This window comes from Mesocricetus auratus, unplaced genomic scaffold, assembly GCF_017639785.1.
Source record: "Mesocricetus auratus isolate SY011 unplaced genomic scaffold, BCM_Maur_2.0 Super-Scaffold_100009, whole genome shotgun sequence".
NCBI classification, from domain to species: Eukaryota; Metazoa; Chordata; class Mammalia; order Rodentia; family Cricetidae; genus Mesocricetus; species Mesocricetus auratus.
The window spans coordinates 57,108,274-57,124,750 of NW_024429193.1; the positions used below are offsets into that span (position 1 = coordinate 57,108,274).

The following is a 16,477-nucleotide window of genomic DNA, read 5'->3' on the forward strand; positions in this document are numbered from 1 at the left end:
AGGGTTTATTATTCCACCCTCCAGTCCATCTTTTTCAGGGACAAATGTACAGCATGAGGACAAAAGCTAGCACAAGGACACAAAGAACAACCCCTTCTGGTTAAGTAATAAAGAGCTAGGAAACTGAAATTTCAATGGTACCACAGTATAATGCCAATATTGTATCTTTTCGTAAGTAGAAATGGACTTGGTTTCTTTTTCATAATACTGTTCAAAACACTATGGCATGGAATGAATTATTTTAGTCAAGCAGTCAATTTTGTGCTATTATATAAAGACTATGTGTCAGCAATAAAATTTAACTTAAAAACAGTGATGGAGTGAAAGATTTAAAACATAGGAAGATTCATAGATGTTGTGTATTCTGTCTCTTCTGGCATTTTCTTCAGTGGTTGTCCAGCCTCTGTTGATGCATTTCCTTGGGAAGACACTTTGAGATTTTGTTAGATCTGTTATTATGCTGCTTCTGACATTTGGCTGACATCTCCGATGTAAATTTCATCCTCTGGTGAAGTGATGAGAGTCTCCCTACATCGCCAACAAGCTTCTGTCTTCCACATCCTACTCAAGGGGACCTTCCTTAGCCTAAGAATACAGCATGCCATACACACCCTCAGCCATACATAGATGCACTCGCTGCCATCCAGTAATTCAGATAGCAAGGAAGTAGAGACAGCATTTGTAGCTCTCCCAAATTAGTGACAAAAGATATAGTTATTAGTCACACCTTACTATTGAACTATATCTTCCATGGATTTTTTTACTTTGAGGAAAAATGCAAATTATCCTTTAATATGCATTCTTCTACATGCATTTATGTTACTTAGTCTGGGGGTTCTGAATGTTTCACTTTTTAGAGAAAAAAATCATCCTATTTATTTGCTATATAACTTATATTCTATTTGTCTCAAACTCTATCAAGCTTCACTGACTAGATCTATGTATTAGAAATTCCTAGTAATGTGTCTCAGAATTTAGTATGGGACCATGGTACAATTTAGTAATCCACCTCTCTCTACAGCTAGCTAGTGTGTACTTCAAGGGATTCAGATCCAATGTTTTTCTTTGCTCAAGTGCCCAGCATAAGGCTTGCTATACAGTATGTCTCAATTTATATGCTTCAAATTAGTAAACAGGTATCATTATTTCACAAATTTAACAAGACCATTTTCTCAATTGACACATATTCATTATTTAAGCTTCAATTTTTATTAATTTTTTATTTTTAAGTTTAAATTTATTAGAAACATGGTTCACAAGTCAGTTCCAGGTCCCTCTCCCTTTCCCTCCCCTCCTCCTGTGCCCTCCCCCCAACTCCCCCATTATCCCCTCATTTCCCCAGGGAGGGTGAGGCTCTCTATGGGGGTGTCCATAGACTTTCATTTCACCCAGGACAGGGCCTAGATCCTCCCCCCAAGAGTTCATCTCACATTGTTGGATGGGAGTCCAAAGTCCATGTGTATACTTGGGATGAATACTGATCTACTGCCCAAGGCTCAATAGATTATCTAGGCCTCCTCACTGACACCCCCATTCAGGGGGTCTTGATCAGTCCCATGTTGGATTCCCAGGCATCAGCCTGGGATTCAAGAGTTAACCCTTGTCAGGTCAGCTGTTTCTTGGGTTAAACCAGCCCAGTCTTAACTCTTTTGGTCATCAGTCCTCCCTCTCTGTTACTGACTTTCTTGAGTTCAGCTCAGTACTTAGCTGTGGGAGTCTGCCTCTGCTTCCATCAGCCACTGAATGAAGTTTCTGTTTCCCAGACTCTCTGGCCATGGGATTGTAGGCTGGCACTCCCCATATCTATGTCTAAAATCCATATATGAGAGAGTACATGTCACGTTTCTCTTTTTGTGACTGTGTTACCTCACTCAGGATGGTTTCTTCTAGTGTCATCCATTTGCCTGCAAATCTCAGGATTCCATTGTTTTTTTCTACTGAATAGTACTCCATTGTGTAAATGTACCACATTTTCTCTATCCACTCTTCGGTTGAGGGGCATCTAGGTTGCTTCCAAGTTCTGGCTATTACAAATAATGCTGCTATGAACATAGTGGAATAGACATCCTTGTTGTATGAATGGGCATCTTTTGGATATATGCCTAAGAGTGGAGTTGCTGGGTCTTGTGGTAGGTTTATTCCCATTTTTCTGAGGAATCTCCATACTGATTTCCAAAGTGGCTGAACCAGTTGGCACTCCCACCAGCAATGGAGGAGTGTTCCCCTTTCACCACATCCTCTCCAGCATAAATTGTCATTGGTGTTTTTGATTTTAGCCATTCTGACAGGTAAGCTTCAATTTTTTAAAAACGAACTTGGCATAAAAATAATCTCTGAGGAGAAAAAGTCTTCTAGTGCCAGAGACCGGGGCCTTTTACTCTGTGTCTGACTGGGCTGTGTCTGTTTTGAACTAGGTCTCAGGAAGGTTTCCATTTCCCTCTGGCTTCTTTTGTCCTAGACTTAGAATGTTTGACCTTCCAAAGAATCTGAGTGCCCTAGCAGAGTTCAGGCACTTCTACCCTTTGTTTTCTATAAGAATGTTTGTCAACTACCCACTAAGGTCTTCAGCAACCAGATGGTTACTCAGGGTGTATCTTGTGCTATTGTTTTATTTGTTTGTTGTTATCTTGTCCTAATTTTATGAACTTTTATCATCAAGATTTACAAAATGGACTCATTATTTCACAAATGTGAAAAGGCTGCTTTGAGGAGTATCTAGTTAACACAGCTTCTGTGGGCTGTGGCACAGTAGAGACCTGGCGTCATCTCTGGAGCTCCCAATCAGAAACAATCAAATTGGCAATTGTTCCCTCTTGCTGGCTCTTCCTCCTTAGTCCAGTGACAACAGAAGCCACTTCTAAGCCCCCTTTGTTCAGTCTTTTGGCTATAACTTCCTCTCTAGTTTCCAAGCTGATTCTCTTTTGACTTGGCCAAGCCAAAACTATGCTGAGAGGGAAGAAGAGGAATGAGACCAAGCTAGCCAAAGAGCTCCTTCATAAACTAATGATGCTTCGAGATCACCTGATCTGGAACCCTTCTCAAACGCATTTGGTGGGGGAGAGAGAGGAACAGAAGAGAGAGAGTAGAGAGAGAGAGAGAGAGAGAGAGAGAGAGAGAGAGAGAGAGAGAGAATTCTTTTGAAGTTCAACAAATACCAGACAATTGTAATAACAATTATTATAACATCTGTGATTCTATTTAGGTATCACTATGCAGTTTTCACACTATCCTTGTCTTGAGATAGGAAACTGCATCTTCATCATCGTCTGTTTATTTTCTCTGTATCTCTAACTTTTTTTACTTAAGTTTAACTTTTTCTATACTGTGTGCTGAGAGTATTGTGAACAAAGAGAGCATATGCAATAGGTTATTTAATACATTTTCTGTTTAGATACTCTAAAGGACCTCAAATCATAATCCTACAATTTGTTTAATGGAAAACTCATCATGTGAAACTTAGCTTCTCAGGGTAAAACAATTATATCTACAAAATGAAGAATCTATCATCAATAAGCCTCCTTCACAGGTTTTAGAAGAATGAGTAATCAATGTAAATGTGTTTGGAATTGAATTAAAATTGCTCATCACCTTGTGGTCCCCAAGTGTTCCTTTCCCACTATCCTTCTTAGAGTTTAGATAAGTTGTAATTGTGATTCCTGGGCATTTTAAGTGTCTCAAGAGTAATAAAAATTTGTAACAATATTAAACAGGCTAACTAAAACATTAAGTACCTTTGCATTTGACTGGACTTGTCTAGCTCTGGTATTATGAATGACACCTAAGGAACAGTTGAACATTTTAGTCAAGAGCATAGACTCTAAATATAGATTGCCAAGCTTCTAATTGCCAAAGTATGTAACTTCTTCATGCTTAAGTCTCTCTAGTTTTAAAATAGACAAATCTGTTTTATTATATTGTGACTTAATAAACAATTGTGACTTGATTGAAAACAAAGATTATCAAGGCAAGTGCTCTAGTTCAAGCAAAAGGAAATCAGTTATTCTGCTCAAGTTGAAGCTTGTTCTAGCAGATACAGTCCTACTTTCCTGGAAATCACAGCTCTGTCAGTTCTCTGGCTCCAGAAAAGATGTAGAAGGAGCTTCACATTACCTAATTCCAATTCTCATTTTCTCATCAGAAAACCAAAAGCATGACCCTCAAGCCCCTGTAGGCCTCATTATCTTGCAGATATTTCAGACTCTAATATACTAGCCATTAAAAAGACGTCACTGTATTCAATGGCACCATCCTTGAGCAGGAGCCATAGATAATAAAACAATTGCCAACATTCCCTGGAAAATCCATATGGCCAAGAGTACAATGGTAGAAACAGTTCATGACAAGGGAAGAGGAACAAATAATAAGGCAGAGAAAAGTATTAAGTCCAGGCTAATAGGCTATGCCATGGTACATGACAAACAGCTAAGGCTGGGGTGAATAGGAGGAATACAAGTGCCAATAGGAGGATGCTGTGGCCAAAATGTAGTACAGGGCCAGCTACCTTGAATGACAAATACAACAGTTCCTGAGAAGTCCAACACTGATTGCTTGCATAGACCTGCTGAATGGCAGAAGTCACCCATGCCAGGGATAACAAGAAAGTATGCAGAAATCTACAGGGGCTTGTAAGCCTGCCAGGAAAGAGCAGGATGAGGTTGGCTGGGAAACTGCAGCCAATGGCCCTTGAGGGGACAAATGAAAACATAGCAATTGAGCATGAGGGAGACACTTGGGATATACTGACAGTTGAGAAAAGGCAAGTGGTCAGCTCATTGGCGCTAAGTTTGCTACTTGAGACTCGGGAACAACGGGGAGCCAGAAGTGGTTGGAGGCATGGTTTTTGCTGCCCGGCCAGCTGTGCCTGCAGAGGACAGTGAAATCATTCTCTGGATACTGTGACAGGCTGGATCTGCAAATTCTGAAGCCAGTAGCTCAAAATTCAGTTCGCCATCAGTGTAAAGGGAAGCACAGTGTAGGTACCTCAGCTCTGAGGTAAAAATGGACAACGTAGGTCTCAGTTAATATATAAAATAATCATTACTATTATTTGAGACTATTATTACCTAGAAATAACTATAAAATGAAATTATACAAAGTCACTATTAGTTTGCCTTTTAACCTATAAACAGTCACTTCTTCTGTTCAGCTAAATAGATGAATAAAGGTGCAGGTAGGATTTGTTAGTTGTCTCTGACAGAGCACTCTATTACCAGATGTCAGCTGGAGTGTGTCCCTTCCTCCTAACTCTCCAGGGAAAGTCATTTTAGATCAGGAAAGATGATCCAGGCTGGGGGTTAATGTATAGCTGACTTCTCTTTGTCTCTCCATTCAGTTAAATAGGGAATTCCTCACTTCATACTCCTCTTTCTACTGAGCATTATGGACCTGTAATAGGGGAGGGGTCCTGTGGGAAACCAGGGAAAGTCATTCTTCACTCCTTGGGACAGCAGCTGCTGAGAGTGGGTTTTAAAAAAATCTTTACTCTTGAATATTTTCTCTACCAACACTCAAGAATAATTTCTTAGGTAAAGTAATGACGTCACTGAACATCCTTTTCAACATGCAAGTTGCAATGCCTATCATCCACTGAAATATCTATATAGGAACAAAATTACAAAATACTTCCACCAGCCACACTCACAGCAAACATATTGCTGTCTCAGAACATTCAGAGAGCAGACACAGATCCAGAATTCCTCTTGTACCTCATGTCTCTCGGCAGGTCATATAAGGGACAATCTGCTAAAGAAACTGCTTTCATGTGTAAATCAACCTCCAAGGCACATGATCCCTCTCCCACTACTCCTAAGTTTGGAGTTAATGTGCCCTCACTCAAGCTTCCAATGGTGGACTCCACAGAAAGAACATACCCTCCTCAAATAGACCTGACATGGTATCATCAGCAGTGGCTTCTAAAGTGCTTGTCAGCTAGACATGGATGGAAGAAATCATGGGGTTTGCAGTAGCTATAAATAAAATGGACCTGGTAGTAAAGATCAAATCCAGCCTCAAAGGCAGAATGAAGGGTTCCATGAGGAGAACCCAGTCATTCACTTTGTAGTACTTCTAAGAAAACTTCATGGAAGAACCTCTCACTCCCCAGGCAGATCCTACTTTTAATCCTCTCTTTTTATGAATGTGTTTATCTCTGGGAATTCCATAGAATTGCTCAAGCAGACTTTTTTCTTTTGCAAAGTCTTGGCAGCCACCTCTAAGGGACAAGGGTTTCCACATCAGATGGGGCTCGGGAAACCCATAAAGTTCTCTTTTCCTCCGTTTCCTTGGCTCCTCCTAACAGGCAGCATCTGTACAGTTGCCTTTCCCTCTAGCTGAGCAATGAGGGCTCTTGAGGGCAGATGTGTCTCCCAAGACTACTTTGGATAGTGAGACTCTACCAAGCTTCCTCTTCTCTTCAACTTCACTACCCTTTCCTTGCCTTTGGTTCATGCTTCCCAATAGTGTCGTCACTCCCCAAGGCATAATTCCACTTCTCAGTTCACTACTAGGTGGCCTTGTTCGACCAAACTTCATTCTGCCTTAACTCTACCTCTGGGAACTCCTCCTTGCCTAATACAGACACTGAAATTTTGTGGTGCCCTTGTCTGGGGATCTAGGAAACACGGGCATGCCTGAGTTCTGAGGCAGATCATATGGTCTCAGGATGTCTGTATCTAAGCAACAATTCAGTCAAATCAGAGTCTAACAGAAATAAACAGATTCATATGCATTTCAATTGCTCTTAGTTTTTTTTAACTAGTCACATACTACTCCCACTCCTTGTGAATCAGAACCTAGCCCACAGCTTCTGGTTTCCTTAATTTGCCACAAGTTGGAATGCAGCCTTCTTAAGCTCCCCCTTTTAACTTACCTCTCACTCGTCAATACTGCTTTGTAACTAGTGAACAATTTCCATTTCATTCTGTCCATTTGGAGGGAAGGGATACTTAAGAGAATAAGCTTGAAAAAGTATAGTTCTTGACTCAATTAAGAGAAAGACATAGGAATCTAACACAGTGGAAACCAAAATACCAATTTCATTACTGATAAAGCTGTCTGGTCACTACACAAGTGTAGGGCTGACTGAGGGGCTCAGGACTTCCCTGGAAGGTGCTAACTCCCAACTCTGCAGGCCTCCCCTGCAAGGTTTACTAACCAACAGGAAGCCTGAGATATGCACTATGTGTGCAAATAGGTCCTGGGGGTAGGGGTCCTCCTTCCAGACCCGGACATTAGACCAGGCACTGATTCCCATGACAAGCAGAAGAAAGACGATTCAAGGAGCAAAAAGCTCTTCTTACTAGAGATCTCTTATTATTTTAGGGCAAAGAACAGCAACTAGAGTGTTCATCCATTGATCTGTACTTGTCTGTATGTTTCAGAAGAAGCCTGTCACCTGGGCCACACTCTGATGGGACTCAGTGTAAAAACCTCACAGACTGACAGACCCTGTCAGTGGGGAGTTGAGTGGGTGGTTGCATCCTCCCCATCTTTCCTCTGCTCCCTTCTCCAGCCTCTGGACTATGCTGGGATGGATTGAGATCGACAAACCTGAACGTGTTTTGGTTTGAGGTTTGGCAAACTATGCAACTCCAAAGTATTCCACAAATGTTTTGTGTTCTGCGAAACCAAAAAACATTGGCCAAGCACTTTCCCCTCTAATTTTTAAGCCCATGTGTTTTCAAAGGAAATGTAATCCGTATGTTTTAGTAACATTTATATGCAACTCGTCAAGCCATGCTCCTCCGCATGAGTCATTTGATGTCTAAAATGCATGGGGAGGGACAGGGGTTGAGAGGAACTGTGTTAGCATGAGAAAGGCCATAGTGGGATGCTGGACAGAAGACAGTACACTGGTCCTGATGTTAGCTCAGAACTGCTAGGTCCCAGATTTGCAAATGATTCTCCATATTCTTACCCATCCATCTTTCCCATTTACATGACATTAAAAGTCCTTGCCTACATCAGATCCTGCAACCAGCTAGTGAGAATTGAATCACTAGGCTGCTGCTAATATAACTAGGTAATTTTGAATTTTTGAAAGAGGAAAAATGTTCTAAACTTTTATAATTGCTTTAAACAAGTCCACTGTAATGTAGTTTCCCAGAGTGCTGGAGGAAGAAGCCATACATTCTTATACCATTGTAAAACATCGAGAGGGCATCCATACTTCACCTACTAGAACGGTTCAGCTCAATTTTCTGTCCCCAGATAGGAGATCCTTGTTTAGGGGGTAGAAAGTAGATGGTGAAGCTATGATCAGTAGTCTACAAACACAGACTGAGCACACAGGAGGCTTTCTTTGAGACCAAAACAGTTGTGGGTGGTTGGATAGTGTTTTCAGAGGGAGGATACTGTTGAAGGTGGGTCACACCGAGGATATGGTGCTAGCGTGGCAGCATGGGATGCTCAGCTCTGGAGTTAGGCAGACACAATTATATACCAGCACTTCAGCTTCACTCTGGGATGGTGGGAAAGCCACTTAACTCCAGCACGCCTCAAATTTATTTAAGATGCAGGGTTTTTCAAATTAGAGAAAAATGAAGGATAAGCCCCCAAAATGGTAAGCATTCATTTGCAGTTAACTGAGACAGTTACAAAGGAGCCTTAAAGTAACCTTTGTGGGGAACAGATAAATTTTTAATTGACCCAAAGTATATAGCTATTTATGTGTTGCAGTATGGTAATTCAGCATGTGCGTGCAATATGCAACAGTCAAACCAGAGCAACATTTCCTTTTCCTTAAACACTTCATTTCATTGGATCAGGAAGTTTTGAACTCTTCTAGATCTTTATAAAATACATGATAAACTGTGAGCTTCAGTTGTCCTAAATTGCTGTGGCATATTAGAACTTACCCTCTTGCCTTATTACATTTTGATATTAGCCATTCTGCTTTCTTCTGTCCCTCCTTAGTCTCTCCCTCTAACTTCCAATAGCAACTGTTCTACTTCTCAGTTCTCCAAAAATCAACTATTTAAGTTCTGCATATGTCATGTGCCACTTGGCTCCTTGTCGTGGTTTGTTTCACTTACTGTCCTTCGGTCTTGTTGATTGACAAATGTCAGAACTCCATTGTTTTTTTTTTAAATTTGCCTTGCAGGCTTTGTATGTCATTAAAAAAGAAAGAATTTTCCCACTCTAAGAAATAAATGAAGCACTGAAGTGAGCTAATGCCTGACTTTGGAGCAGCACTGCACTGTTGTGCTAGCCATCTGTCCTACTTACCCATAGTTCCACTTTCAAGGAGTCTTACAGAGATAAGGAACCCACCAAGCAGGACAGAAAATAAGCATATTCCCTAAGCAGCACAACATTCGCTTGCCTCCTGGAGGATCTCCCCTCAGGACCTCAGCCAAGAGGTAGTCAAAGCATTCTGGCCAGTGGAAAATCCTTCAACACTAGACACTCCTGTGACAAGGAGAAAGTGAGCTTCGGTTCCTGGAGCATAGGGTCAATGTTGGTCAACACAGTTATTCCATCATACCTAGGTACCTTCCATGCCGTGCTGCAGAGACACAGTGGCTAACAGAGCCTCACTCTGTAGCCACAGGGGCCTCCTCGATATTCAAACATAATAAACACATATTTGTCTTTACATCTGCTTTCTGCAATCTTCCCCATACACACACCTGATTCTTAACATTTGTCATCAACACTAACCTGAGTCACCCTATAGAAACAGTTTCGACTCCCACTGGACCTCCTGATTGGATTTTCTTGCAAAAAAATTAACATACTTTTTCTTGCTTTCTATGCACAATGGCTGTGGACATTCTATATGGTCATTTCCATGGATGTATAACTTCTACTGTAGCTTCCAAGAGTATGGTGCCTATGGACAGGAAGTACTAGCTAAGGAATTAAAATAAACTTTAGAAAAGTAATTTAACCAAATACTACAGATTGCAAGGGTTCCAGTGGAAGGCAAGAAAAAGAAAAGAAGAGCATTACACTAAGTATCCATAAGAAAATAAACAAATACTAACTACTACTAGAGACCAGCCCCCGAAAAAGGAAGTATAGCTGAATAAATAATATGGACATGTTTGGCCCAGGAGACATATATATGGGTATAGAAGAAAATTCTTACTTTGGGAGATAAGACCTTTCTAAAAATATAAAGGATACTACAGGCTTATTTTTAAAAAAAATGTACAGCTGCTCATGTATATGGTCACACTTACATATAGGAGCCCACAGAACCCTGAAAAGTTATCCATTGACTCCAAGCTATAGGTTTTGAATACCCTTACCATACATGGCCTACCTATCGTGAGTGTCACATGAGTTTTTAATGCCTTATCACTAACTAGGTCTTCAAGAAGCTCAGAGTGCAGAGTCTTAAAAATGAAGAAAAGCACTTTTGTGACCTGGACTATGAGTTAGTGGTAGGGGACATCTGAGATAGAATGGGTGTGTTTCTTTTTTTCTTTATTTGGTAAGCTTTAAAGACGAAGGCTTTTGTGGAATATGAAATCATTTGTCCAGGAGTCACTCACTAATTGAGTTCTAGAGTGCTTTCCCATTAACAGTCACCTACAACACATTACTTAATGGTGCTATCCAAAAACTGGAAGATTGACCAAATTTTCTATGACTCAATTGATATAACCTTATGGATTTTGAGACAAACAAATTTAGGAACATAAATGTATGTTTAACATAAAGCAAGAGTTTAGTTTTTTAAGTGCTTTTATAAAACATTTTGCAAAAGAAATTATTACCATAGGTGGTTTGAAACATATGTCTATGGCATAGTGAGGTATTGCTTGGTGAAGGCACAGTCTAAGGAATGTCATCGTGCAGTTTATTCATTGTGTACACATTACAGAATGTCCCTACACATCTAGAGATAGGCCCACTACACACCTTTACCGTAAGGTAGACGCCATCACACATGGGATCTGTTCATGCTGAAACATTGGTCTGTGAAGCTTGATTAGATAATGCATCACATATTTCATGGAATAGTTCTAAATATAAATTGTTGGTTTATCCAAAAACTGTTGCAGAAAGAATACCAAAGATAATTCCTGGCAATCTGCTGTCCAGATGTAAAATCATCCTTGCAGATTATTAAAGAAGTCAATCACATTGCAATGCCTGTGCTACACCAGACAGATGCATCGCACTCGCTTAGCCTATAGTGTCTGTATCTGATGAATTTGCCTAATTGGAGACTGTGGATATGTCTGGTTCCTAGCCATCTCAGGTGTCTCCTAACTTTCCATGGATAACAGATTTTCATTTTATGTAGGAAATCATTTAGGGAGAAGGAAACATTATCAGTCTGAAAACCAGTACAGTCTCTAAGGCTTTTGACAACAGGACAAAATGATTCTGTGAACATCTGTAACACCTGGAATTGATGGTACAGGTCATAAAGAAAGGTGGGGTTCCCCTTCACCACTGAAACTTCCCTTTGCTGAACAGATGGAGAGTATTGCAGAAAACCACAACTAACCAAAAGCCTGAGTTGTGATGCAAAGTCCCAGCTGTACATCTATAACCCACCTCCCACACCCAAGGCTCAGGGATCAGTTTGCAAAAGGGGTTGGAATGATTCTAAGAGCTAGAAGAACAGTCAATTTGCTGTAAGATTGAGTCTCCTAGAGATATCAGAGAAGTTACACACATGAAGCCTCACCAACATAGCTCCCTAAACATGAACAAGAATAATGCAAGTAGGCCCGCTAATGTGGAAAAAGGAAAAACCACAGCCGCTAAGGAGTGCTGAGAGCGGGAGAGATAATCTGCCTGCAGAGACGAGCACACCAATTGGTTATCCATACCACATGGTCAGTCATGAAAGCATCCATACACATAACATTACACAGACTGAGAAGGTTATATTTGTATGGTTAGGAATACAACTCACACATACAAGCACACATGCACATGCTCAACAACAATTAAAGAAAGGGGGCCATGAACTGTAAAGAGAGCCAAAGGGAGAGTACATGGGAGGGTTTGGAGGATGGAAAAGAATGCGGACAAAATGATGTAAGTATATTATAATCTCAAAAACCAGAAAATTTATTTTTACAAAAGGAAAAAAAGAAAGGTGACATTCTAGAAACAGCCCCTTTCATAAAGTCAAGAGTGTATGTATTGGGGGACTATTTCCTATGAATAGAATGTTACTTTTATTTTTATAAAGTTCAACTCATAGAGGTAGTAATTTTATGAAATCTCATTTTTCAGAAATTTAAAGTATATAAGACACCACTGCAGCCAATACAGACACCTTCAGATACCAGAAAAATACACCAACCCATCAATAACAATAAGTGACCATGTGTCTTGCTTTATGTGGACTGAATCACACAGCATAATATAGGGGGTAAGACATCATGAAGGATTTGTTATGGTGATTTAAGTTGTGTAAGAAAGAATTTGGAAGATTGCCTTTTGTGGGAGGAGACTTGGGGATTCTTGGATAAGTCAATTTCTCTTTCCTTGAGTCTATGCGGTTGCCGAGTATACAAACATTCTCTAGAAATCAGAAGCTAAGAGCCACCAATGAGATATGGGGAAAGTAATTTTCAAAAGAAAGAAGCCAGTGAGTCTCTTGTCCCAGGGTCCTTACCTGTTTCTTCCAGAATCTCTGAATCCTTTAGCAAATGGGTTTCGATCAATTTTCAATCTGGTGATCTGGAAATAAACAAATAAATCATTTGTTTTCATATTAGCCAATTTCCTTTTGTGTTACTCCTAGAAAATTAACAAAAACTCACTCTATTGATAACATCTGTTGTTTTTATTTCGTTTCCTTTTAGTTGGAGATTTAAATTTCAGCTTGACATAGGGCTTGGGCCTGGCACCCAGATGTGTGACTCACTTTTTTCTGATGACCAAAGTTTGCCCTGTGCGTGTCTGTGCTCTCCTTCACCTCCCTGTCCTTGACCCAAACTAATGATCAAGTTGGTGTGTAGATGAGATGAACACTGAAAAAAAATAACTGAGTGACGGTGAGGTCCATTGTTCGTAACGTAGAGGAGGCACTGTAGGACTGCTTGTTGAATGAACACTGTTTGAGTGAATGAGTGATGGATAGATGGTTACATTCATTGATTCCGTCCAGTAAACTACCAATAGACAATCAGCTTCAGCCTGAGGGAAGAAAATAATTGGCTGCATTTCCCATGTAACATGATATATGCCTTTCCTACCACTAGAAATCATTCATTTAACGACCTGAAATGTTTGTAGAAACAAAAAGCAGCTGGGTTTTTACCCAAAGTGGGAAGGTTCCTCAAATATGAAACCGACTATGGCCACGTGAAATGCATCTCATTCAGTCTCCCAGACTCATCAGCAAATGAGAAGGAGCAAATGGAGGCTGTGCAGCCTGGGCAAAGCCAGCACACACTCATGGCCCGGCCCTCAGAGGCCATGCGCTTTTTACATCCCCTCAGCAATCAGACCTCCCCCACTTCCTCCTGTCTTAGTCCTGGTAAACCCTGACACAGTGGGATAGATCACCCTAATGCTTCTAGACTAGAAAAAGCCTGAACGACATATTCCATATGAGCGCTGGTGTTTCTGCTTCCAGGCTTGGTCATGGGAGGCATTTTGATACCTTTGTGTCTGAACCAGATGTTAATGACAGGCTGTATGCAAGACACAGACGCTCAGGCTTCCAGAAGCCAGAAGGACTTATGGCCCATTTTAAAAAATGAAATACACAGCCTTCAAGATCTGACTCTCCTCCTATCTCTAAGGCAAAGGCACAGAGCCTTTCAACTGGCTGATTCCTCCAAGTTTTCAGGCTAATTAGAAATTTTGAAATTTCAGACTGACTGAAAATGCTATATGAGATTACTTTTTCCCATATCTCATTGGAGCTCCTTGGCTCCTGACTCCCAGAGAGTGCTCAGTCCCATCTCTGACCCCACACTCTGCAAGCATGTTGATTCATAGAAAGAGAAATGGGTCATTTAGTCAAGATTCCCCAAGTGCCCTTCCACAAAAGGCACACCTTTTAAATTTTTTATTACACAGGTTGAAGGCTGAGGGGCTCAAAAGAACGAAAGGGACTCTGAAAAGTCAATATAGAAATATGGAAATCAGGCTACTTAAGGGCAGACTGAGAATACTGCAAACCGTATTCTCACTAAGACAATAAAAGTTGGCTCCTCTGCTGCTACTCTTTCCCAGCTCCTCTTCCTTCTCACCTCATCAGAGCAGAATTTCCCAAAACCACAGACTTTAAAATGCAATGCAAGATCCTCACAAACAGACTCTGACTTGAAAGCGCCATGCTGGCTTCAAGGTTATTTTGCTCCCTACATATCCCTTGCCTCTAAAATGGCGCACTAATAATGTAGCAAAGGCAATTTTACATCTATTTTATAGACCAGAGCAGGAGCCTAAAGGTTTGGCTTTCTGAAGTCCAGTGTCTGCCATGTGAATACTGTATTGAATTTAAAGAGTGCCACTGCTTCTCTGTGTTTGACTTAAAATCGGTTCTTTTTTTTCCACCATAACCCACCTCAATAAACCACACGCCATATTTTCTTTTCAAGTTGGGGTTATAATATTTTATTTTCTCTTTCAAGTTGGCTTATCCTGTCCAACTCATTTATGATAGTGGTTTCTGATATACAATAGCACTGCCATGTTTGGAGTACCTCTACAGATCCCTGTAAATATAACGACATTCTAGTTCATGGCCTGGGAGAAGTAGTTGAAAATCGGATTCCCACAGCTGAGTGTAGCCCAGGCCAAGGGATACGTATGGAAATTTAATAGAAAGGGGCCAAAAATGTTGGGGAAAATAGCACTCCTGTACTTGCTCCAGCAAGTTTAATGAGCACTTTAGAGAGATTTATGAAGAGTGTGGTTTTGATGGTCGTTATTTATCAAATATTTTTTGTGTGCAAAAGGTGACAGATGACACTGGTGACAGTTTGGTGAGTAGTCAGCATGTGGGCTGTGTTGCCTCTGTGCTCTTGAGAAGCTTATAATCCAGAAGAACAAAGGGCAGACATACACAGTAGTAACAACATGAAACAGATCAGAATTAGACCCACGACAAAAGCAAATTAGCCTGAAAATTCTGAGGAATCAGCAAGTTGAAAGACTCCAAGTTTTCACCTTAGAGGTAGCAGAAGAGCCAGGCCTTGAATAACATGTACAATTTCATTTTTAAAATAGGTCATGAAGCTTGCCGTCCTCTGGAAGACAAGGATGAATAGAAGGGGAATGCTCCTCAAGCAGAAGTTGAGAATCCTTTCTCCTTCCCCAGCGGGGACAAAGGGTAAGTAAACAGCTGGATTGTCTGTGTCTGTTTTCCCATTCAGATTGAAACCTGGAAAGTATGATGGGGAGACTCGGAGAGGCTGACGAGGTGACACTATATGTACATATGTGGAGGTGGCTAACAATGACACAGACATGCTATAGACACAGGAGCTAAAGAAAGGACTCGGATGAGTCCTGCTGGAAAGCTGGACAAGAAGGAGACCAAGAGGCAAGAAAGTAGTGTCTCACTTCAGCATTTTTCTCATAACGTATCAGCCAGGGACCCAGCAACAGACCCAGGAACCCAGCAGCTGCTTCACAGCACTACAGTAAGCCCAGAGACAATACAGGAGCCCACAAGCTGTCCTGAGGACACGCAAACCTCTCACTCTTACCCCGTATGTGCACCATGCAACCAGAGGCCAGATATCTACTGCAGGAAGAAGAAACTAACCTGGGCACCCAAATCAAATCAAGTTATACTAAGAGATATAATCTTAAAATAGAAATTAGAAATGCAAAAGTATGCATTCCTCTGCCCTATTCCATTACAGGTGAGGGCCTTTTAGGGAAAACAGCTACACAAAATTGTGTGTGTGTGTGTGTGTGTGTGTGTGTGTGTGTGTGTGATACAGAGAGGAATGAGAGAATATGTCAATGATTTCTAATTATGTGTCATATTATGTTTTACCAGTGAGATTCATATATGTCTTCTCACCCCCTGCCACAGGCCAGCTATATTCTTAACTAAACTACTGTAAATGGTCTTAGACTGACCTCCTTCCTTCTACCTCCTTCCTATCCAGTCTAAGCAGCAGTCTGACTGGTCTGCATTTGCACATTCCTACAGGGTGCTGTTTTTTTCCAATGACTACCCCTGTACAGAATTCACCCTCCTTGACCAGCCTTGTAGAGCCAGCAGGCTCTGGCTCCAGCCCATGCTCCAACGCTAGCACATTCCTCTACCCTTGTCTACTGGCTCCAGCCAAACTGAAATGCAGTCCACGCTGCAATGATCCAAGCCCTTTCCCCAAGAGGCCTTACACAATGCTCTACTCCTTTATCTTACACAGAGCTGAGTTTATGCTAGATTTAAGTCTAACACTCTGGGCTCAGGAGATAACTCCGCTGACCACCTCTGCTGGTCTCTTCAACTCTACTGTCTTCAACACGTCTTTCTTCTTAATCCAACTGTTTAGATTAACCATATGTTTGTTGTTTATTTACATAT

At 41.0% G+C, this 16,477-nt stretch overlaps 1 protein-coding gene across 2 annotated transcripts in view; it reads right to left on the reverse strand.

Moving 5' to 3' along the window:
* Tbx15 (T-box transcription factor 15) overlaps positions 1-16,477 on the reverse strand; it is a 115,173-nt gene that overhangs the window by 15,721 nt on the left and 82,975 nt on the right. For both annotated transcript variants that reach the window (XM_040752153.1, XM_005087733.4), the window contains exon 6: positions 12,590-12,654. In XM_040752153.1, coding sequence (XP_040608087.1) covers positions 12,590-12,654 — 65 coding nt within the window. The remainder of the gene's footprint in view (positions 1-12,589; positions 12,655-16,477) is intronic.